At 37.7% G+C, this 23,593-nt stretch overlaps 1 protein-coding gene across 4 annotated transcripts in view; it reads left to right on the top strand.

Annotated features, from left to right (window-relative positions):
- LOC120541882 overlaps positions 1 to 23,593 on the top strand; it is a 147,589-nt gene that overhangs the window by 112,514 nt on the left and 11,482 nt on the right. For all 4 annotated transcript variants that reach the window (XM_039773828.1, XM_039773827.1, XM_039773830.1 and 1 more), the window contains exons 3-8: positions 5,976 to 6,077; positions 17,489 to 17,554; positions 18,575 to 18,703; positions 19,075 to 19,183; positions 20,383 to 20,436; positions 22,808 to 22,876. In XM_039773828.1, the coding sequence (XP_039629762.1) occupies positions 5,976 to 6,077; positions 17,489 to 17,554; positions 18,575 to 18,703; positions 19,075 to 19,183; positions 20,383 to 20,436; positions 22,808 to 22,876 (529 nt within the window). The remainder of the gene's footprint in view (positions 1 to 5,975; positions 6,078 to 17,488; positions 17,555 to 18,574; positions 18,704 to 19,074; positions 19,184 to 20,382; positions 20,437 to 22,807; positions 22,877 to 23,593) is intronic.

The raw sequence follows: 23,593 nt of genomic DNA, 5'->3' as shown, positions 1-23,593 counted from the left end.
GACGTGAACACATGGAGAACATGTAAGCTCCAGGCAGTGGCCCAGCCAGAGCACAAACCCACATCCCACGATCTATGAAGGCACTGTGTCACCCTAGCAATACACCATAGTACTTTATAATGTTGTTCATATTGGGTTTGTATGGATAGTGTTCACCATAGAAATGGATCAAATCTAATCCAAATAATCAGATAACAAACAGCATACATATTTTATTGAACATTTAACCTCTTACTACAGTTCAATGTGATATATTATTTAAACTTTTTGAAAGTTTTAAAAAACTACTTAATATTTCAACTGTTCCAAATTGCCTAAATCTATACTTCATTTTTAATGCATTGAACAGATTTTTACTCTTCATTCACACAACATTTACATGAAAAATGTTGTTTTATTATGAAACATTTTCAATTTTTGTTTACTTACTGCAAGTACTTACATGTCTGAGAGAATAAATATGTTTTAAACAGACTTTTCTTAGGTGTGTCTTTTTACATATTGGATTGGTGGATTTTTTTACAGTTTTTTCCTCCAGATTTGCCCCAACTATGTGTATGTGGATGCCAAATATGGGTGATTCACAACAGTTTTGTACACAAACTTTGAATGGATGCCAAGTGTGGGCTTTTGTTCATCAATGCTGCACTGGCCATAGGATTGGATTTGTGGTCTTGAAAATCTTTGTCCCTGCATAAATATCTTTCATAAAGTGAATCAAGTCTACATGAATCTGCCTGCATTTTACTTGATTAGTAATTGCTCCCCCTACTTTAAAAGTGACCCTGCAATCAGATTGAAGTTTTCTGGACACATGTTCCAGAGGCCCATTATTCTAAAACCAAAATATATTACAGAACACCATCCAAAAACAAGCTTTTCATACACATAAGTCTAAAAAAAAATAAATGTTAAAAAGCCAATCTAAAGACTCCAGGCGCCATTGAAGCACGGTCAATGTCACCTTGGCCATCCTTCCAAAACCTCTCCAACAGCTAAGTATAAAATTTAAAGTGATATCACATGAAACCATAAAACATTATCTGGGAATCTTTCTGTCCTCAGCTAAAGTCAGTGTTCACAAATCCACTGTGTTAAAGACAATGGATCCAGGCCAGCTGAACAAGATGGAAAATACTACTCATTATTAAGAGCATGAATGTGCATCTCAACTTGGATAAAATTTGGCTGAATGATCAGCAAGAGATCTGAAATAATATTTAAAGTAATTACAAAGTGAAAATTAAACTTTTGGTCCACACGTGTCTCATTAGTTTGAGTAATCCTAACATTGCAAACTGCCGTAGACATGGTGGTGGTATCATGATTTGAGAAGGCTATACTGCATCATTAGCTAAGCAACACATTATTATTGAAGGAAGCCTGGATTTTGCTGTACAATAAAGAAAAGTCAAATGTCCATCAGTGAGCTGAAACTGAAGTTCCCAAAAGTCATGCAGGAAGACAAGTTTGCAGCACACATGGAATTCTACATTACAATAATTAAAAGTAATTAAGAATTTTGGAATGTCCTAGTCAATGTCCAAACCTATATGTTACTGAGATAATGCTGCAGAGCATGAAATGATCAGATTGTCTTCAACACACAACAATCTGAAATTCACTATAAGGAAGAACTGGCCGGTATTCTTCCACAGTGATATTAGAGGTTGATCGGTGACTGCAAGAAATTTTGAATTGTAGTTAGACTGGTTGAAGACAATGTGAGCAGTTACTGAGCTTAGTTATGGTTCACATGTTGTGTTCAATGCAGTCAGGATAGGCTATGGCCTCTGCAGCCCAAATTTTTATTTAATGAGTTTGAGAAAATGATGCTATGCAATTTTTACTTTTCCACATTTTGTAGTTTGGGGTTTTCTCATCTATTATTAGGTGTTGGTTGAAGGTCTGATAACATTAACAGTTAAAAATATGGTCACTCTATGGCATGTAATATCAACAGAAAACATGTTGGACAGAGTAGGCAGTTAGGAAGCTATTATAGATATCCAGCTTCTTAAGCAACTAAAGTCTCAGTGGTGGAAGAGATACCAGGCTACAACTCCCTGCAACAGCTTCTGGTGATCCTGAGGCAAAAGCAGATCTGTCCTTGACCTCAGAAGTCCAGTGTTAAGCCAGAAAAGTCTCTGGGATGACGTTACAATGGCCAGTTAGTTGGTGCCCACACTTTTTTGGCTTGCAAGCTACTTCTAAAATGACCAGGTCGAAATGATCTACCTACATTAAAAATGCTACATATATATATACAGTAATCCCTCCTCGATCGCGGGGGTTTCGTTCCAGACCCCGCGATAGGTGAAAATCCGCGAAGTAGAAACCATATGTTTGTGTATTTATTTTTATATATTTTAAGCCCTTATAAACTCTCCCACACTGTTAACATTATTAGAGCCCTCTAGACATGAAATAACACCCTTTAATCAAACGTTTAAACTGTGCTCCATTACAAGACAGAGATGACAGTTCTTTCTCACAATTAAAAGAAAGCAAATATATCTTATCTTTAAAGGAGCGCCGTCATAAAGGAGCGCGTCAGGAGCAGAGAATGTCAGAGAGAGCGCTCGCAAAGAAAAGCAAACAATCAAAAAATCAATACATGCTTTTAAGTATACAGAAGCACCGCAATAAAGCGGCATTTTGTAGAGGAGCGTCCGTGTCCTCTGTGCAAACAGCACCTCTTCTCACACCCCCTCCGTCAGGCAGAGAGAGTGAGAAAGATAGAGAGAAGCAAACAAGCACAGCGCGGGAAGCATATCTTATAGCACTGAGGAGTTTTAGTTGATATGCAATACATGCTCTGATTGGGTAGCTTCTAAGCCATCCGCCAATAGCGTCCCTTGTATGAAATCAACTGGGCAATCAAACTGAGGAAGCATGTAACCTAAATTAAAAGACCCATTGTCCGCAGAAAGCGGCGAACCAGTGAAAAATCTGTGATATATGTTTAGATGTGCTTACATTTAAAATCCGCGATAGAGTAAAACCGCGAAAGTCAAAGCGCGATATAGCGAGGGATTACTGTATATATATATACACTCACCTAAAGGATTATTAGGAACACCTGTTCAGTTTCTCATTAATGCAATTATCTAATCAACCAATCACATGGCAGTTGCTTCAATGCATTTAAGGGTGTGGTCCTGGTCAAGACAATCTCCTGAACTCCAAACTGAATGTCAGAATGGGAAAGAAAGGTGATTTAAGCAATTTTGAGCGTGGCATGGTTGTTGGTGCCAGACGGGCCGGTCTGAGTATTTCACAATCTGCTCAGTTACTGGGATTTTCACGCAGAACCATTTCTAGGGTTTACAAAGAATGGTGTGAAAAGGGAAAAACATCCAGTATGCGGCAGTCCTGTGGGTGAAAATGCCTTATTGATGCTAGAGGTCAGAGGAGAATGGGCCGACTGATTCAAGCTGATAGAAGAGCAACTTTGACTGAAATAACCACTCGTTACAACCGAGGTATGCAGCAAAGCATTTGTGATGCCACAACACACACAACCTTGAGGCGGATGGGCTACAACAGCAGAAGACCCCACCGAGTACCACTCATCTCCACTACAAATAGGAAAAAGAGGCTACAATTTGCACGAGCTCACCAAAATTGGACAGTTGAAGACTGAAAAAATGTCGCCTGGTCTGATGAGTCTCGATTTCTGTTGAGACATTCAAATGGTAGAGTCAGAATTTGGCGTAAACAGAATGAGAACATGGATCCATCATGCCTTGTTACCACTGTGCAGGCTGGTGGTGGTGGTGGTGTAATGGTGTGAGGGATGTTTTCTTGGCACACTTTAGGCCCCTTAGTGCCAATTGGGCATCATTTAAATGCCACGGGCTACCTGAGCATTGTTTCTGACCATGTCCATCCCTTCATGACCACCATGTACCCATCCTCTGATGGCTACTTCCAGCAGGATAATGCACCATGTCACAAAGCTCGAATCATTTCAAATTGGTTTCTTGAACATGACAATGAGTTCACTGTACTAAAATGGCCCCACAGTCACCAGATCTCAACCCAATAGAGCATCTTTGGGATGTGGTGGAACCGGAGCTTCATGCCCTGGATGTGCATCCCACAAATCTCCATCAACTGCAAGATGCTATCCTATCAATATGGGCCAACATTTGTAAAGAATGTTTTCAGCACCTTGTTGAATCAATGCCACGTAGAATTAAGGCAGTTCTGAAGGCGAAAGGGGGTCAAACACCGTATTAGTATGGTGTTCCTAATAATCCTTTAGGTGAGTGTGTATATATATATATATATATATATATATATTGTGGACTTGAACCCAGACACAGACAGATGGACATCGTTGGCTCCACCACACACCGTTTATTTACACACTATTTACACACTATTTACAACAGTTCACGTGCACCACAAACCCCAGTGCCTCTTGCACCGATTCCCCAAAGTCCAGGCCTCACGGTTCCTGTGCCTTCCTGGCCGCCTCCAGTCCTCTCTCCAGCTCTGTCCACTTCCACCCGACATCCACCAATGACTGGAGGGAGGCGGCCCCTTAAATAGGAACCCAGGATGGGCTCCAGCTGCTTCCCGGCACTCCTCCACAGACACGCCCCAGTGTGGCGGAAGTGCCGGCTGCGCACCCGGAAGCCGTCCGGGTGTCCCCTGTCGTCTTCCCCCCAGCACTTCCTGGTGTAGTGGAAGTGCTGGGCTCCAGGGATATTCAGGCACCGGGGCGCCGCCTGGCAGTGGCCACGGGTCCCTACAGGGCTGGGCTTCCAAGCCCTTTACCTGAGGCCCCCAACATAACCAGGACGGACACCCCCTTGCGGTCTGGAGGAGGCACAAGCCCTATATATATATATATATATATATATATATATACTGAGTATACTTTATACATAAAATGTATGTTGTTGTACCTTGCATAACTGAATAACCTTTATAGCACAATAACAATTCAATACATTTATGGTCACTACAGTATTTGGATTTAATAATTGACATGTGGGAAAAGGCTGACTCGCAAAAATAAGTAGAGCCGAATAATGCAGTCAAGGAGCTTTAGAACTCAGCCGAGTGAAAAATGATGGCTGTCTGATTAACTGCGATTTTAGTTCCCTTTCTCTTTCTCAGATCGCTTTTTGGAAGGAAGTCAGTTTCGTAGTTTTTATGAACAGTTCGAAAGTGCCTTTCCACATTTTCCTAGCAATGATAGATTGACAGATCAGACAAACACACTTTGATTGTGACATCGTGAGAAAAAAAATCTTCCAATTCCACATTCAGCCCATACCCTCCCCAAACATTTTTTTTTTTAACCCTTCTTTAGTCGATATAAATTGGAAGGCTAACTAGATCACATACGGAGTTTTGCAGTAGCTTGTGCGTTTGATCATGCGTGCGGGATGACCAGTGTGTTAGAAGAAAAGAGATCTCAGACTGGCTGCCCTGTATGTCAATCAAGTGGCAACTGCCATAGGAAGGATATATAATAGACTAACGTTTAAAAACATTTTTTTTGAAAGCAACGCAATCTACCTGCACTACCTTTGCGATCTACCAGTCCATTGCGATCAACGCATTGGGCACCCCTGCCCATGTAGACCATGTATCCTTCACTTAGGTAATCTTATTAATAAAGGTACTTGTTTTGTTTATTATTATTTTATTATAGTTACTTCTTGGGCATTGTTCCAGGTTGTGTGGGGCTGCCACAAAATGTAAAAAAAATAGCAATGCTGTACATTAAGTGAAAATAAATATTGATGGGAGCATTGTATACCCTTGCTGTGGATGAAGTACTTGTGAATATACTTCATGCTAAGGAAACAGAAATCAGTGTAGTAGACATGTTCTTTTACCTTCTGTCTTGCTTTCATGTCTATGGCTTTTATCACTAAATTTAAAGAATAACTGGCAAATGGCCATATTATTTAATGTTTGTTAATTAACTTTCTCTTTCTACTGTATTACAGGTGACTCTATTGTTTTGCTGTGCATTTGTCCACCACTGTTGTCTATGTTGCTATTTTGGAAACCGCCAGTACTCTGACTCCATGGAGAAGCTGGAGGACTTGGTAACTGTCTTGCCTCTTCTTTGATTTCATTCAGAATCTTATACAAAATTTTGCTAATCACCTACTGCTGTACACTACGGTGCATCACTGTATGATAGATTTGATAACATTTGGTTTCATTTGTTTTTGGAACCGCATCAATATTGTGATTCCAGGACTGCTGTTCATATTTAACTAAGTATCTGTGAACTTAACTTCTAATATCACAAATCATGCACTTTATTAATAAAATCACATTATTTTATATACTTTATCAATGGGTTAAAAAACTGCTAACTATAGGAGTTTAAAATGATGACAGATTTTTTTCCCTATGAAAAAAAAAACTTGAGGATTTTGTATTTTCATCAATGACAAAGAGAGGGTCCTTGCTTTATGACTTAAGCCTAATTTTAAACCTGTTTGATTGAAGGTGAACAGCCATTCTGGAAAGACAACTTTATGGTTCCAGAAACAACAGAAATTTGACAATGTCATGTCTAGTGTGGTATATTCACATGAATACATGGAGATATACCACCATTGCTATACTGTACAAGATTTTAAATATTTATTTATACAGAATGCACAGGATATAAAAAAGTTATATTTTGACCTTTTGAATGTGAATGTACTATACGTCTAAATCACCCTGAGGTGATGCCCACAGTGAAAAACATATCCACTGATTTTTTAATTATTTTTTTTATTTTCCGAACCATGTTTTTCTAGTACAGTGTCATGGAAAGCTGGAGTCCATTCTGGCAGCAAAGAAAGAATCAGTCCTATCACTGGGCACATTCACATACAACAAGACAATTTTGAGATACCATTTAGGCTAACATGTACATGACATGTGGAAGAAAAGTGGAGAAAGAGCAATTAACTGCTGGAATTGTCACTGTGTTGTTTGGTTGATTTTAATCAGTGTTCTCTTTATCCACTGATTGCTAGTTGTATTTTTTCCTCATAATGTTATACTGACACCAAAAATGTCTAATTCGTTTTGCTTACTCAACTTTCCTCTTTGGGTATACCCCACAGAATGGTATGAACTTTTCCTTTTCCTTAGGGAGCTCCAGTTTTCCACTGACCTCTCCAAAGAACTGTATGATTGAGTAATTAATAACTCTAAATTGATCCCAGTGTGAGTGATGTTCGGTGTGTTTCCTTTGTTGCGCCCACTCCTGGAAAGATTTTGGCTTGCATGACTGAGGCAGGTCTGAGAATGTGCTTGTGCGTTTACTTTTTAACTGTATTGGCTATATAACAGTAAAACTATCTGGTGGAATTCATAGGCATTTATTTCTAATGCTTAAAGGGTAATCAGCCATTCACTTTTAATCTCGAAACAACACAGTCCATAAACACATGATGGTGATATGATTCTTGAGGAAGATACAGACCTAAGTTGAGGGCTACATAAAATGAGGCCAGTGGCTTCCTGGGCCTTCCCCTTCTGAAGTTCTACAGATAATGTCCAACCACCCATGCATGTGTACGTGCTTGAGAGAATTCATACTGTGGCAGTCTCCAATTCTTAGCTGGTCATAGTTTTGGCATTTCTGTGTAGTCCCTGGCAATATTTCCAAATAAAAAAATATGCTTTTACCTACTTTTTTTTGGCTAGGTGTTAACTCTTAATAATGCTAGTCACTCTGTGCAAGTCACCAACTCTGCCTCCAGCAAAAGAACCCCAGGCCATCACACGTTTCCTCCATGTTTGACAGTTGGTGAGTAATGAGGATGTGGCAGATGTTTGCAGACTGGCAGACCAACCACAAGTGTTTAGGTAACCACCTAAATAATCAGACTGCGATTCATAACTAACAATGTAATACTATAGTCCAATCTTCACCCTGTCAAATAAGCAAATCATGGTGCAACGTCAGAGGCTTTGTCTCAGGCACTGACATCCGAGGTTATCTCCCCGTATTATTTGTCAGAAACTGTACCATATATATACAAATATATTTATATACAATATACAAATATGCTGTATATATACAAATACATACAATACAAATATACCCATCAGATCAGACTGCATGACAGGGTGGACTTGGTACAGATCAGAGTATCACTTCGTATAGTGCTACCATAAGTTTTATGTGGAAACTTAGAGCTTTGAGAAACTGCATTTATTCCCTTCTTCTGTGACTGAAATATATCAATATGTGAGCCTTTCAATACATCACCACCATGCATTGCTTTTCAAATGAAGTGTTTTAATCTGCTGCCTTATACTGTCCAGAAAGCACAATGCTTGTGTAATGCCCCTAGAGTTGTGTTACAGAACAGAAGGAATTTAAAAAATATTGTGCTAGCTTTAAAAAATGGATCATTATTTTGGGGATCTTAAATCATACTAATGGAGTGTTTGAACTTGAACGAAAGTTTTACAGATGTTGAAAATTGTAAACTAATGTCTATTTGTTCTTTGTAGACTTAAAAAAAATTATGATCATGTTTCCTATAGTACTGTATCTTTTGGCATGTGGTACAAGAGTATGGTGCTTCAAGGTTACAATTGTTTTCATACTTGGTGTTGAGTTTTCTCACTTTAAGTATTGGTCTTCACCAAGGGCGCAGCATGTCGCATTTTTTGTTCATCATCTGATTTCCAAGACACAGCCAAGGATTGGAGGTTATCCTTTTTGGAAACTTGAGCATTGCCTCTCTGCTGTTTACAGTGTGTGATGTACTCTTAGCCTCATCATACTGTGATCTCTAGGCCCAGCTGTTTACAGCTACAGTAAGCTTGATGGCACTGAAATGTGAATTAGCACCTTCAAATGTGATGTCATGGTCATCTCTTAGAAAAGAGTGACTTGTTCTCTTCAGTTGAGTGGTGAGCAGCTCCTCAAAGTGAAGAGAATTCAGGTGCCTTAGGGTCTTAATTGTCTATGAGAGTGATCATTAGAGTGATCAAGGCATCATTGCAGCAGAGGTTTCTCACCAAGGTGGTGAAGGTGTAGCTAAGTCCTATGATCAAGCTTTCCGTTTTGCCTGTAAGTCTGCATCTTAATTCTAAGCTATGGTTACAAATAGTAGGTACTGACTGAGAAAAGGATTATAATTACAAGTTGCCGAAATGCGGTTCTGGTACAGGGTTGCTGGGGTCTCTGTCCATGATAAGGGGAGAAGCAATGCATCACTGGAGCCCTCAGAGTAGAGCCACTGCTTCTCCATATTAAGAGGCACTACAAAAATTTTGTGGGTAGGGTGCCCTCAGAGCACCTCCCTCACAAGTTACACTAGGCACAACCCACTTGGTGAAAACCAAGGAAATGCTGGAGGGATTATATGTCTTCATTTGGACTGAAATTAATTAGAACTCCCCAGCAGGAGCTGGAACAAATTTCTGGGAATAAGGTGGCCTGGTCTATCTGGCTCTGCCTGTTTTCACCTCAGAACTCATTCGAATAAGCAGAGTGAGACAGATTAAGAAAACTGAAACGTTTACCTATAACTAACTGTGTGTGAATTTTGTAACAGTAATAGTGTGCCTCACCTGCAGTGCACCTCATCCCAAGAGTGCAGTTACATTGTAGCACAGTTTCCAGTGGTACCTACTGGGGGAAAAGAAAAAAAACTTTGGTAATGGTCACTAAACAGAGAAGAATGCACTGCATGCTTAATGCTTCCTCTTTTTAACACAAAAAAGAAGGTGTTGCATTGTTGTGAATGGTCATTTCTTATTAAAAAAAACAGAGCTCACTAAGCGGCCTCACTAAAATAGTCTCTCTATTATAAAAGGAAATCCTGAGATGAGACTTTTTCAAAGCGATAAATTTAAGTCCCACGAGATAAGACTTTGGCCATGAGATTTTTTCAAGTCACCTCTCAACCATATTCAACCATGCACACAGCCCTCTCGCCTCTCATTCGTGTGAATGCTTTTGACAGACACAGTTCCTGCTCTCTTAGCTTTTATAAATGTTATGTTTTCCTCACTTTAAGTTCCTAATAAAAGAAGACTTATGTCCAATTCTTATTGAAGAATTTCATCCCGAAGTGTTATCAACAGAAGAAATGAGTACATGGGCAATCCTAGCACAGAGGAACAATGAAGTCAAACAGATTAACGCGAAAATTGTTGATCGGTTACACGGCAAATATGTATCAATAGACTATGTTGAAACAGTTAGTGGTGATCGTGTGGAAGATGAAAACATCAACTTACAATATCCCGAAGAATACCTATAACCGTTAACACTGTCCTGTCTTCCACCGCCCAAATTACTGTTGAAAGAAGGATGTATTCAAGAAAGGTAATGTAGTACATCTTCCACAGATAGTATTAGACACCAAAGGAGATCTTTATATGCCGTTCGTATTAAAACATTAACAGTTTCCTATTAGAATAGTTTTTGCAAAAACAATTAACAAATCACAGAGACAAACATTCGAACAAGTCGGTTTATTTATTAGAAAGAAAGAAATGAAATTCACTCACGGGCAGTAATACAGTTAGGTTCATAAATATTTGGACAGAGACAACTTTTCTAATTTTGGTTCTGTACATTACCACAATGAATTTTAAAAGAAACAACTCAGATGCAGCTGAAGTGCAGACTTTCAACTTTAATTCAGTGGGTTGAACAAAAAGATTGCATAAAAATGTGAGGCAACTAAAGCATTTTTTAACACAATCTCTTTATTTCAAAGGCTCAAAAGTAATTGGACAAACTAAATAACTGAAAATAAAATGTTCATTTCAAATACTTGGTTGAAAACCCTTTTCTGGCAATGACAGCCTAAAGTCTTGAACTCATGGACATCACCAGATGCTGAGTTTCCTCCTTTTTAATGCTCTGCCAGGCATTTACTGCAGCGGCTTTCAGTTGCTGTTTGTTTGTGGGCCTTTCTGTCCGAAGTTTAGTCTTCAACAAGTGAAATGCATGCTCAGTTGGGTTAAGATCAGGTGACTGACTTGGTCATTCAACAATTTTCCACTTCTTTGCTTTAATAAACTCCTGGGTTGCTTTGGCTGTATGTTTTGGGTCAATGTCCATTGGTATCATGAAACACCGCCCAATCAATTTGACTGCATTTAGCTGGATATGAGCAGACAGTATGTCTCTGAACACCTCAGAATTCATTCGGCTGCTTCTGTCCTGTGTCACATCATCAATAAACACTAGTGTCCCAGTGCCACTGGCAGTCATGCACGCCCAAGCCATCACACTGCCTCCACCGTGGTTTACAGATGATGTGGTATGCTTTGGATAATGAGCTGTTCCACGCCCTCTCCATACTTTTTTCTTGTCATCATTCTGGTAGAGGTTGATCTTGGTTTCATCTGTCCAAAGAATGTTTTTCCAGAACTGTGCTGTTTTTTTTAGATGTTCTTTAGCAAAGTCCAATCTAGCCTTTCTATTCTTGAGGCTTATGAGTGGCTTGCACCTTGCAGTGCACCCTCTGTATTTACTTTCATGCAGTCTTCTCTTTATGGTAGACTTGGATATCGATATGCCTACCACCTGGAGAGTGTTGTTCACTTGGTTGGCTGTTGTGAAGGGGTTTCTCTTCACCATGGAAATGATTCAGCGATCATCCACCACTGTTGTCTTCCGTGGACGTCCAGGTCTTTATGCGTTGCAGAGTTCACTAGTGCTTGCTTTCTTTCTCAGGATGTACCAAACTGTAGATTTTGCCACTTGTAATATTGTAGCAGTTTCTCGGATGGGTTTTTTCTGTTTTCGCAGCTTAAGGATGGCTTCTTTCACCTGCATGGAGAGCTCCTTTGACCGCATGTTGTCTGTTCACAGCAAAATCTTCCACATGCAAGCACCACACCTCAAATCAACTCCAGGCCTTTTATCTGCTTAATTTATAATGACAAACGACGGACCTGCCCACACCTGCCCATGAAATATCCTTTGAGTCAATTGTCCAATTGCTTTTGAGCCCCTGAGATGAAGGGATTGTGTTAAAAAAAATGCTTTAGTTGTCTCACATTTTTAAGCAATCGTTTTGTTCACCCCACTGAATTAAAGCTGAAAGTCTGCACTTCAACTGAATCTGAGTTGTTTCATTTAAAATTCATTGTGGTAATGTACAGAACCAAAATTAGAAAAAAGTTGTCTCTGTCCGAATATTTATGGACCTAACTGTATGTTGCCTTGTCGCGATGCAAGTCCAAACACAGAAACAAAATTCAATGTGATATTGACAAAAATGTATTTAAAAAAATTGGTTTTACAGTAAACATGTAAGTTTAAAAAGTATTTGCATGTTAATTTCAAATCCAAACAGAACTAAATTGTATAATGCAACGAATAACTCTAACGCAACATGAAACATAATTAACTTTCAAATTATTATGTCTTACTATTTTTTAATATGGTTAATTACTCTCTGTAATATTAAATAGTTTTATTATGCATATGTAACAATTCCCATGAAAATAACAATCTGTTTAAATTGTACATCCACATCCCCATACGCAAGTGGCTGAACCGCAAAGTGGCTAGTGCGTAGTGCCGGCCCAGGGGTTGGCGTTTTAATAGAGACAGGAACAACAGGACATTAATAATCCAGATCTCAGAGGAAAACATCTTAAAGCACATTTTCCTTGCACAGTGATACATATCAGAAGATAGCAGTATTTCTCCATTATGAAAATGGGTTTTGGCACCGTGAGACCATTTTACTTTCATTTCTAGACTGTTTTGACTTGTTTCTGGAGGTTCATGTGTTTAAGTGTTTTTATTGTTGTTCTGAAATTAGGTATGTGTTTTATCTTGGTAGAGTAATATATATATATATATATATATATATATATATATATATATATATATATATATATATATATATATATATATATTGCTTTACTTTCGCCTATTGTATATGTAGCCTTAGAATGCATAATCTCATAGACTTACCACTGTTTATAAGGTATTATTGTATATCACTTATCCCCACCTTCCCTTCTATATCTATAACCTCAGACCATTAGATGTTGTAAAAAGACAAGCAGGAGTTAAGTTACACATAAAATAATGTATTACTGATAATAGACAGATAGATACTTTATTAATCCCAAGGGGAAATTTACATTCATTAATATTCATAAATAATAACAAAATACAAAGTACATTTGAATATTGGCAACCATACAACGTGATTAAATGGTGATGTGTAGTTTCAGGTGGCACACAGACTTGTAGTTACTTAAAATGTCTCTAGTTAAGGCATCATTGGTGCTCAGCTTTCTTCAGAACAGGCCTCAAGCCTGTTCAATATGGCTGAAGCTGTGTTCTTTATTGTGTTGTCTTCAGTTCATGGTGTGATGTACTTCTTCATCATATCAGTAAGAGAGAGAGAGTGAGATAAAGCAAGCAAATTTATGGGTTATCTGTCCAACCCCTACAGCCAATAGGACATCATTGTACTTAAAGGCCTCTGAGACAAGCCAATTCCAAACAGCCATACCTCAGACCAATGGGGGAAAATAGTACATCTTAACACCTGCTTCCAAACCATATGTTAAACATCCTGGCTTCCTTGCGGGGGGAATAAAAGACTAAAGCAGAGAAACACTTGCCAAACTGGTTTAAGACACATCCTTTGCCAACTCTGTCATAAAATGCAAAGAGACTCAGTCGTAAAAGGGGGGGGGTGGTACACTAAATTTCATTGCTTTGCCTAAATTACAAATAAAGACGTACAAAAAATCTATCAAGTTATATGTACAATCTTACATCACAACAGTATGGTTGTTTGCTGTGGTGTTCTATGTTGGTTTCTAATGGTGGTGGCTATATTGTGAATGATAAATATTCCCATTGATGGTAATGAAATCAGGTAGCATTGTGACTGTTGATGTCATTGTGCCGCCCCAATTTGAGATAGCAGTACACATATCTAGGCATTCTTTGTTTGGATCAAAGAACTATGCATCTCTTTCTGGATTTTTCTAGTGTTAGAGAAAGCAGAAAGGTGCTTCCAAGGTAACGTTAGCGTCAGGACAATTTGCTTTGCTCTGTAGTCTTTGATTCTCATGTTTTAATTTAGCCCATTGCTCTCTATTTTTCTGCCTGTGTTTTGTCCCTTTTGTCTGACCCCATCTTATTTTTTTGCCTCATTATTGTGCTTTTATCTCCTAATCCTTTTCTTATTCTCAACCCTTGTAAAGTTCTTACCAGTTGTCCACCACCAGTTGTCCATCACCGAATCAGTGTGCTGGTTAGATGTGGAGCTTGGCCTGCCCCCGGAGTTTAACAGTTAATAGGACATCATAAATGCGTTGTTTTGCTCATTTACTCATTGGCCTTACCAAATTTTTTAGTACTGCATGCTGAGAAAAGAATATTATATTCATATGCATTAACTATGAAATAGGTAATACATGTATGTACTGTATTTAGTATGTAGATATTTAAGTCATTATAATGTGGATATTAAACTGCTATATTGACTTTTAATTTCGTGTATACTGAAACCTGTTGCGTAGAAGGGTTCTAGTCAGAACTCCTGCAATTGAAGAGTAACGGTAGTTTCTTGGACTATAAGAATGTTGTGTCAGCTCTGATGCCTGTGTCATTTTTTTTCTGATTTATATCTGAGCTTAACATGACTTCATGGCTTTGAGTTCAGCTGCAAACTGGCTGTGACAAGCCTGTTACTGTTAAGAATAATTTGACATCAGACAGCAGTATAAAACATATTAAAAATATTATGTCCAGAAAAATTTCTAGTCAGTCAGTCATCTGGAGTTGTCAGAGTAAATTCAGTAGTAACTGTTGACATTGCTAGCCAGAGTACAGTACAGTATATAATTAATAATTTAATGGAGAGATTCATCCACCAATCCATCTATTCACTTTCTAACCTGTTTATTTAGAAGTGCTTGCACATATTTGTGGTCTCAGCATTCTAAAATAATTTAGTATATTGTATGTATAATCAGACTAATTATTTCTAATTACCCATTCCTGTAATCAGCCTGTGACTCTGACAGATTACAAATGCAGGTGGTGTACTTCATATTGTGTTCATAAGAATTATTTTGAACACTTTGATATCACTTCATTTTGTTTTGTCTGACACCTCCTGCCTCCTGACAAGAAAAACTCTTTATGTGTGCTGCACCATTCAACTTGTCTTGATATCTACTTATGTAAGAAATCTAATTTTTTGGGGTTCCTCCCGGTTTTTGGCCTTATAGACCCAAAACACTCATGTATAAGCCATTTTTAGACCATATTTTTAGAAGATCTTGAAGTTGTACATACCACATCAATCAACCCCCGGGATAAACGAGGTCATATTTACTCCTTTTCACAAAACTTCTGAAAAACAGGGGTTGATAAGATAGGCATTTGGGGTATTGTATTTTTTTTGTTTCTGTTTCGAGGTTGCTGATCATTTGATATTTTATTCTTTACCAAAGTCATTGCCCTCTAAAACAATCCCAGAAAGTTGAAAGTGTCAGATTTCAAACACAAGCATGTGGGGCATCGTTTTAGACTATTTCAAAGTCAGTGATTATAAATATGATGTTATTTTTGAACCTTTACTAGGGATCTAGCCCTCTATGGATCTCTATCAGAGGTGGTAAAATTACATATTTCTATCATAATAGTGAATATTTAGACTTAAACATTTAAGTTGGAGCACAGATTTTAATATTTTAAATATGTGATGCTACTGTTCTTGCTTATTATGCATTTCTGTCTCATTAAGTAAATTGTTACATTTCTTATGAATACTTTGGCTTACTCTATTTCATACATTTTAAGTTCTGTTATTCCATAGGTCTCTGAATTAGGACGGGGATAGGCATTAAAACCAATATGGTTAGGGTTACAGAGTTTTCTCCAAAGTCATTACGCACAATAAAAAACATTACTATATTAAAACATAAGAAAACTCTAGACAGGATCAGGCCATTCAGTTCAACAAAGCTCATTAGTCCTATCCATTTAATTCTTCCAAAATAATGTCAAGTTTAGTTTTAAAGGTCTCGAAAGTCTTTCTGTCTAATACACTACTTGGTATTTTATTCCATGTGTCTGTGGTTCTTTGTGTGAACAGAAACGTCATAATGTTTGTGTGAAATTTACCATTAACAAGTTTTCAACTGTGTCCCCATGTTCTTGATGAACTCATTTTAAAATAACATATTGATCCACTGAACTAAACCCTCATCATTTTAAACATTTCAATCATGACACCTCCTAATCTCTTTTTTCTTAAATAGAAAAGTTTCAGCTCTTTTAATCTTTCCTGGAACCAACCTAGTTGCTCTTCTCTGCTTTTTTTTTTTGTGCTGCCACATCCTCCTTTAGCCTGGAGACCAAAACTGCACACAGTGCTCCATGTGAGGTCTTACCATTATGTTATAAAACGTACACATAATCCCACATTGGTCAGATTTGGAGTTGCCAATTAACCTAATGCACAGGTCTTTGGAACGTGTAAGGAAAACTGGGGTGCAGGTAGTTGGAAAACAAAACAGAGAGAACACAGGACCTTGACATGGATATTGACCAAGTCAGGAATCAAACTCACTATCCTGGCAGTCTCAGCAAACACTATTAGATAATGTGCCACAAAACCATCTTCATCTTGTACAAATGGAAAGGAAAAAAAAGATCATGAAAGGTTATCTATGTACACCTTGTTTATTCAGCCCTTATTCACTCCTGTTTCACACATCAATCCATCCATTTTCTAACCCACTTAATTTACTTCAGGGTTGCATGGGACACAGTTTGTCTTTGCAACACAGAGTATAATACAGACAATACTTTGCCAGGACACATTCAAAGGAGGTCTAATTTGGAGTTATCAATTAACCTGCACTTGGGATGTAACTTATACAATAACAAAAATCCAGCCCACTACCAGGTTTTGTTGCAATTACATAAAGGAGGTTTTTATTCCTTATTTTCAATCCAGCCATCCATTTTTAGTAGCTACTCGCAACAACCTTCAACTGGATGTGTGACATTTAAAAAAAGATGGCTGGATTCAAAATAATGAATAAAAGCTTACTTTATGTAATTATAACAAGAATCGGTGGTGTAAGTTTTTTTTGAGTTGGCTCTGTTGCAAGGTTGAAAAATGTTTTATATACATACAGTTGATTCAGAAAGCTTTCAGACCTCTTCACTTTCCATGTCTTCTACAAAGTGCTGAGTTAAAAGCCTGAGCACTTACATACAGTAAATGAGAGATTACCATTTTTTATTTTTAAGAAGTGTGCAAACCTTTCTGAAAACATGTTGTTACTTTGTCATTATGGCTTATTCAGTGTAGATTGATGGGCACAAAAAGTATGTATGTATCCATTTAAAATTAAATCTGCAAACAAATAAAATGTGCTTATCCTGTGAACTGTAGTGTATTAATAATGCATCCAAGATGTTTTTAATTTTCCTAACCCCAGCTCCAATGTGCATTTACTTTTTCCCCTCCAGATGATGCGTCTTCCTTCTGATTACCTTTTCCCCATCTTCATTATAAGGCAGGCGAATGTACAACAGGTGAGTGACACATTGTGTACCCTGGACTCTTACAAGGGGTTTTTGTGAGCCTAAGTGGCAGTGGGAGTTGATACTGACTGAATGGTACAGTACAGACAGCAATAAAACTTAACTTATTTTTTTCATAATTGTAGTTTACATTCATTTTCCATGTAATCTAGTAGTTACAGTAAGGGGAAACTATTGGCGCTCTATCTTTTACTTTGTTTTCAAGTCCAGAGTATGTGTATTTTAATAATAATAATAATAATACATTTTATTGATATAATACCTTTTCCATGTTCAATGTGCTTCTTATTCAGACAATTTTAGTTAAAAGGCAAAGTTATTCTAAATACTGGAGCTACAGACACATGCATTTCTTTGTCATGTTCTACTTTAGCACTTCAGATTTTCACCATGGCTTCTGTCATACTTGCTATTGCTTACATTAAAATGCATTTTTATTTATAAATAATGATTCAGTTAACTAAACAAATTTTCAGAACAAATGAACATTGCGCATAATTTTCAAAACATTTGACTTCAAAAGAAATTAACTAGCCCTATAAGGGACAGTGTTCTTTCAACATAACTAACAACTCTCCATTCAGCATCTTTTGTGCTGTAAATGTATCGATCAGCACAGGAGAATTTTTTGTCCGAGTTGAGCTGTGGCGGTGGGGAGATGGGACAGCAGTCTGCTTGGTGCTTGTGCTGATCGACACATTTGCAAAACAAAAGATGCTGATGGAGAGTTGCAAAGGAATTCAAGGTGGCCCAGGATTACGAGTTTTTTCGTAGGCTTCAGGGATTCTAGTGTTAAGTAATGGATCACATCAACTGCATTGCAGTTTTTCAGGAAATCATCTCCCCTGCACACCTTTTCACAATTTTTTGTGTCCCACATAGTGATATTGGTAAGTGAGAACAGAAGGTGGTCCTGTACTGATATTTAAGCAGGGCATCGGTGTGGAATTTTTTTTAATATTTTGGGAGGGGGCGAGGTCTCAGTTCTCATAGTTTTTTTTACTTTTTCAGAGTGTACTCGACCTAGCAATGATAAAAAATGCATTGACTCATCTGCAACAAAAATCAAAGAACGAGCTACAAAAGACAACCAGTGAAGTTCTTGAGTCAATTTCAATGGAAAATATGAATTGCTATGAGGTGAGATGACTTTCTGTGTCTATTCAGGCAGTTAATATTGCAAGTAGTCACCACTGCGTCACTTTCATTCAATATTACAACATTCCTCCTGAAAACCTCATTCTAAAAAATCAATCCGACATAGCATACACTTTTTGTTCTTATTTATTGAGTAGATTCAAAGCCAGCATATAAATTAACAGGATTCTACTCTAGTACTGTTGGTGAATAAATTATGGGTCTTGAGAATAAAGAAAGGTGACTTGCAAAAGCACTCCATCCATTTTCTTATCAAAAAATACAAACATAGAATGAGTTACCATTTTAGTATTTTGCTGAACTACAGAGATGGTAAGACAACCTAATTTTCCAATGTCTGCTCTATTTTACAGCACCTGTGCCCCCACAGCAGAGATGAGGAACATTGGAATATTTCTACAATAATTGAAAAATACAAACTTGTATTAAAGACAACAAACCTTTCTGCTGCCGCTTGTACAGGTATTCCTCATGCTGGGTATGATAAACCACTACAGATTATCCACAACTGTTTTTACATTAATTTTTAAAAATGTTATCACAGTTGGAGAAGCAAAGTTAGAATCCTTCACCTTTCCCACCACAATGCGCAATACTGTCAGCTTTATTTCGCTAATGCTGACATGCCTTCAGTGTCCTAACCACTTATCAAGTGATGCTGATTCATCCAGTAAATATTTGTGATAGTGCCATCTATAGTGATAGTCAGCTCATCACATGCCGAACTTTAGAAAGTGCTTTGTTTTGGGGATGGTTATGCAGATGTATACACTACATTAAGTAATTAAGTGCTTCCTGTAATTTATTGGGAAGGCAACCTGGTGAGGGAAAAATGAGATTCTGGCAGAGAGGGAATAGTATTGGTTCCAGTAAATTTCATAAAGCACCTTTTGTGATGAATCCTATTACAAAGTCTTTGGAAATACCTTCATTATTAATAGGTGTCATACACACACTGTATGTACACATTTGTGAAATTTCATATCCAAATCAAAGTTGGACAGAAATGAGTCCAAGTTAGAATATTTGGCAAGAGAGGATGCCAGTACATCTGAGAGTAAATAATTTGGACACAAACAATTCAGAGATAAGTTGCCAAACTTACAGCATGTTTTGGGAATATGCTGAATGAAGTACTGTTTGCTACTCCACTTTGGTAGCTTCAACATTAGTAAATCATGACAAACTATTCAAAGTAACACACACTAAAATTGCATATATTGTACATGAGAGAACATTCGGACAGTAAAGAGATGCCACTGAAAACATTAAGGTTGGTTGTAGAGAGATGTGCATTGTTGTTAATAGCGGTGGGACAAGCAGTAGGTTGAAGTTCTTGTAGTCAGTTGTGCTGGGGTCCCCACAAGGAGGAGTTTTCACTTCTGTATCATTGGCTGAGATCCCCATGTTGATATTAATGACTGAGCCATACTGTATCAAGGACTGTAGAGGTTTGGGAATGGTCTTTACATAGTTTACAGGGGTCATTGGCATCTTTGTTTTATTGGTAGTATCAGCAAATGCCACAAATAAATGGGGGATTTGCTGATACCAATAAATAAACCTCAACCATAGTTTCTGAACTGAGATTACTCAGATGGAGTTACCTATTCATTGTCCCAGTCCATTGCTTTGATGCAGATTTTTTCTTTTCTTTCTAGAATATACATCACAGGAGACTGTCCCTCCCATTGGGACAGAAGTCAACACGCAAGGTGATTTTTGTTGTTTTCTTGCTTTTGACTAAATTGTCTAAGCTCTTAGAAGGTAAAAGGAATTATTCACAATTCATTGCACTCCCCATCTTCTGCTACAATATTTGCTCTTTTCAAACAATACTATAAAACACGTTTCGATTATACGGTAGTGTACTTATGTAGGTAGAATTTTTCATAGTAAACATATCCTTAACCCTTTCCAGTCTATATTTTGGCCACACTGCAACACAGAAACAAATCTTGATTCCTTTGCAAAAGATTCCTTTGCAAAAAACTTATTTACAGTATAAACACTAAAGCTGGATATCATCGCTCTTGTTCCTTTAACTTAACTGCTGTTTTTGCTGTGGTTTATCACCAAATTCTCATGGACCACCTGAAGAACTACACTGGGCCGTCTTCAGCCTCCTTACACCTTGGATGCACCTTTCTGGCTCTACATTGTTTATCTCCTTTACTGGTGAAGACACTTGCAGAATTCTTGTGAAATGTGGTGTTTATCAAAGTCTTGTTCTTAGTTCACTGTCCATCTGTATCTACAGTGTCCCACTGGGTTGCCTTATGCACAAACATAACCTCATACTTAGCCCATACTGAAGCCAAATAGTTTTACTGGGAAAAAAAAACTCCCTGATACAGACAAACTCAGTATCTGCTTCAGTGACATAATATGACACAAAAGTTTCTGTTGGAACCTTCAGGATCCTCAAGACACTGAACATTTTCCTATTTGAATACTCAAATTTTCTACTGTATCTTAAATTTTGATCGTCATTCTACTTGAAACTGTCGCACTTTCTTATCTGAATTCCCATAATTCTCTCTTCAACTGCTTCTTTGTAAATGCAGCTTCTATATTCCTGACTCTGTCCTAGCACAATAGTTACCCCAACAACTTTGGCCTCCTAGTAGGCACAGAGTCATTTAAAACTCTGCGATTAACTTGAACTGTGAACATGATATTGAATTTAAACTTTATTGCCAGGCAAAGTAGCTGTTAGGAATTTCTGTTGGTGTTACGTTCATACATATAAAAAAATGCATGCAAAAGGCAGCACACTGTATACGTAATACATAATACCATCCAAACATTATTTACAGCTGCAGATAATAGTATATATATAACGAAAACACAAATATGTAAAACAATTTTAACAATACTCATTTGCACTCATGTCCAACAATGTATCATGTAAGCCTTTACACAGTAAACAATTTGGAGAGCATAAACATGAAAATGAGATTGTGAGTGAATACAGTAGTAAACAAACTGTTGATGTGTCTATAATATTAGTAACCATACCAGATGGTTAACCTGCGAGCATACTGTTGTCTTTAATTCTATTTCCAGCCCATTTCATGACCCCCTGATGTATATAGATCCTCAGAAGATTCCAATTTAAAGCTCACAATTATTTCTGCTGACCGAATAACTCAATTGCAGTTTGTGTTTTGAGTGAGCAGATGTATTACAATACTAGACAGTTATGGAGGAAATAAGGATGCTTTCATTGACAGCCAGATAGAACTGAGTAAGCACTGATTGGACAGTTAAATCTTTTAAGATATTGGAGGGAAAAAATCTGCGGAGTTTTTTTTTGATAAGAGGAGTTATTTTTTTCATCCTATTTCATTCATACTGTGATTGGTAGTGGAGACAAAAATTGAAGCGATTCCATCTTCTTCGCACCATTTGTAGCGAAAGGAGTGGGTGGCGTGGAGTTTCTCCTTTATCTACAACCATCTCCACTGTTTTCAGAATATTCAAGTTGAAATTGTTGAGGTGCACAAACTAGCCAGCCAATCCACTTCCTGGGTCCTCCTGAGTGGAGTTTGCATGTTCTCCCCGTGTCTGTGTGGGTTTCCTCTGGGTGCTCCGGTTTCCTCCCACAGTCCAAAGACATGCAGGTTAGGTGCATTGGCGATTCTAAATTGTCCCTGGTGTGTGCTTGGTGTGTGTGTGTGCCCTGCGGTGGGCTGGCGCCCTCCCTGGGGTTTGTTTTCTGCCTTGCGCCCTGTGTTGGCTGGGGTTGGTCCAGCAGACCCCTGTGACCCTGTGTTAGGATATAACGGGTTGGATAACAGATGGATGGATGGATGTTCAGCCTGTAACCCTGCTTCAGACAAATCACTTTTGAGAGCAAGGTCCAGCCATTTCCCCAACATACATTTGTTTGCAAACTGTAGCAAGTTATTTAATCTGTTGCTTTTTCAAATATATATATATATATAGTAAACTGTAATGTATCTTGATCAAGTAGGTCACCTGGCGCATAGCTATCTGCCAAATATGTAAAACCACTTCAGTCTGCAGAATTTGTTTGGTTGGTCTGTATTCAAAGTTTTTTTTTTTTTGTTTGTTTTTTAGGAATAGATATTGTATCTCCAGGGTTTGCCAAAATCCCACAAGGACAAAATGGCAGCAGCTTTGAAAAAGGTAAGTTGTACAGCCATTTGGCACAAGTACTAAGGATCAAAGGCTACAGGCACAGTAAAGAAAAAATAAAACAGTAAAAAAACACAGTAAAATGAATATATTCTTTGGTCCTGGTCTAAATGAATATCCAGCATAGCAATGCTTAGTTTCATTACTAAATGGAGTCTTTTTCCCTTTATTGCAAGTAAGCTTTCGTACAACGTCCAGACCTTTTTTTTTTAACTACAGCTCTGATTATAGCAGTGAAAATATCGGATGATCTTCCTCCTCCTGTCTCCTTTGAAAAGCTGCATAGTTTGTGTAAGGATTCACATGACTTGATATTGTCTCTCACTTGTCTGTCTTTTAATGCAAGCAGTTTTTAATTTAGAAGCACTGTGTGTCAATTCATCAAAATTGCCTACCTCTACACAATTTTCTATTTGCCTTGAAGAAAAAAAGATAATAGCTGCAGAATCATGTCAAGACCTGTTTTGCATAAATACACAATACATAGAAGAACAAGTCCAACGGCAGAACAACATGCACTAATAAGAGGACTGTTGTGAGTTAGTGAAATAATATAGATTGATCAAATTAAAATGCTTGCCTCAGAAAAAAAGAGGAAGAACAAATATAATAAAAACTTTAGCTCACTACAACTCAATCCCTATTCACTTCAATTATAGAAAACATTTCTGACACTTGCCCAAAATTTACCTCACATTTACCTCAAAT

Source organism: Polypterus senegalus, chromosome 13, assembly GCF_016835505.1.
Source record: "Polypterus senegalus isolate Bchr_013 chromosome 13, ASM1683550v1, whole genome shotgun sequence".
Lineage (NCBI taxonomy): Eukaryota > Metazoa > Chordata > Cladistia > Polypteriformes > Polypteridae > Polypterus > Polypterus senegalus.
Note: the sequence above shows the minus strand (reverse complement) of the source record. Positions and strands in the feature narration are given on the sequence as shown.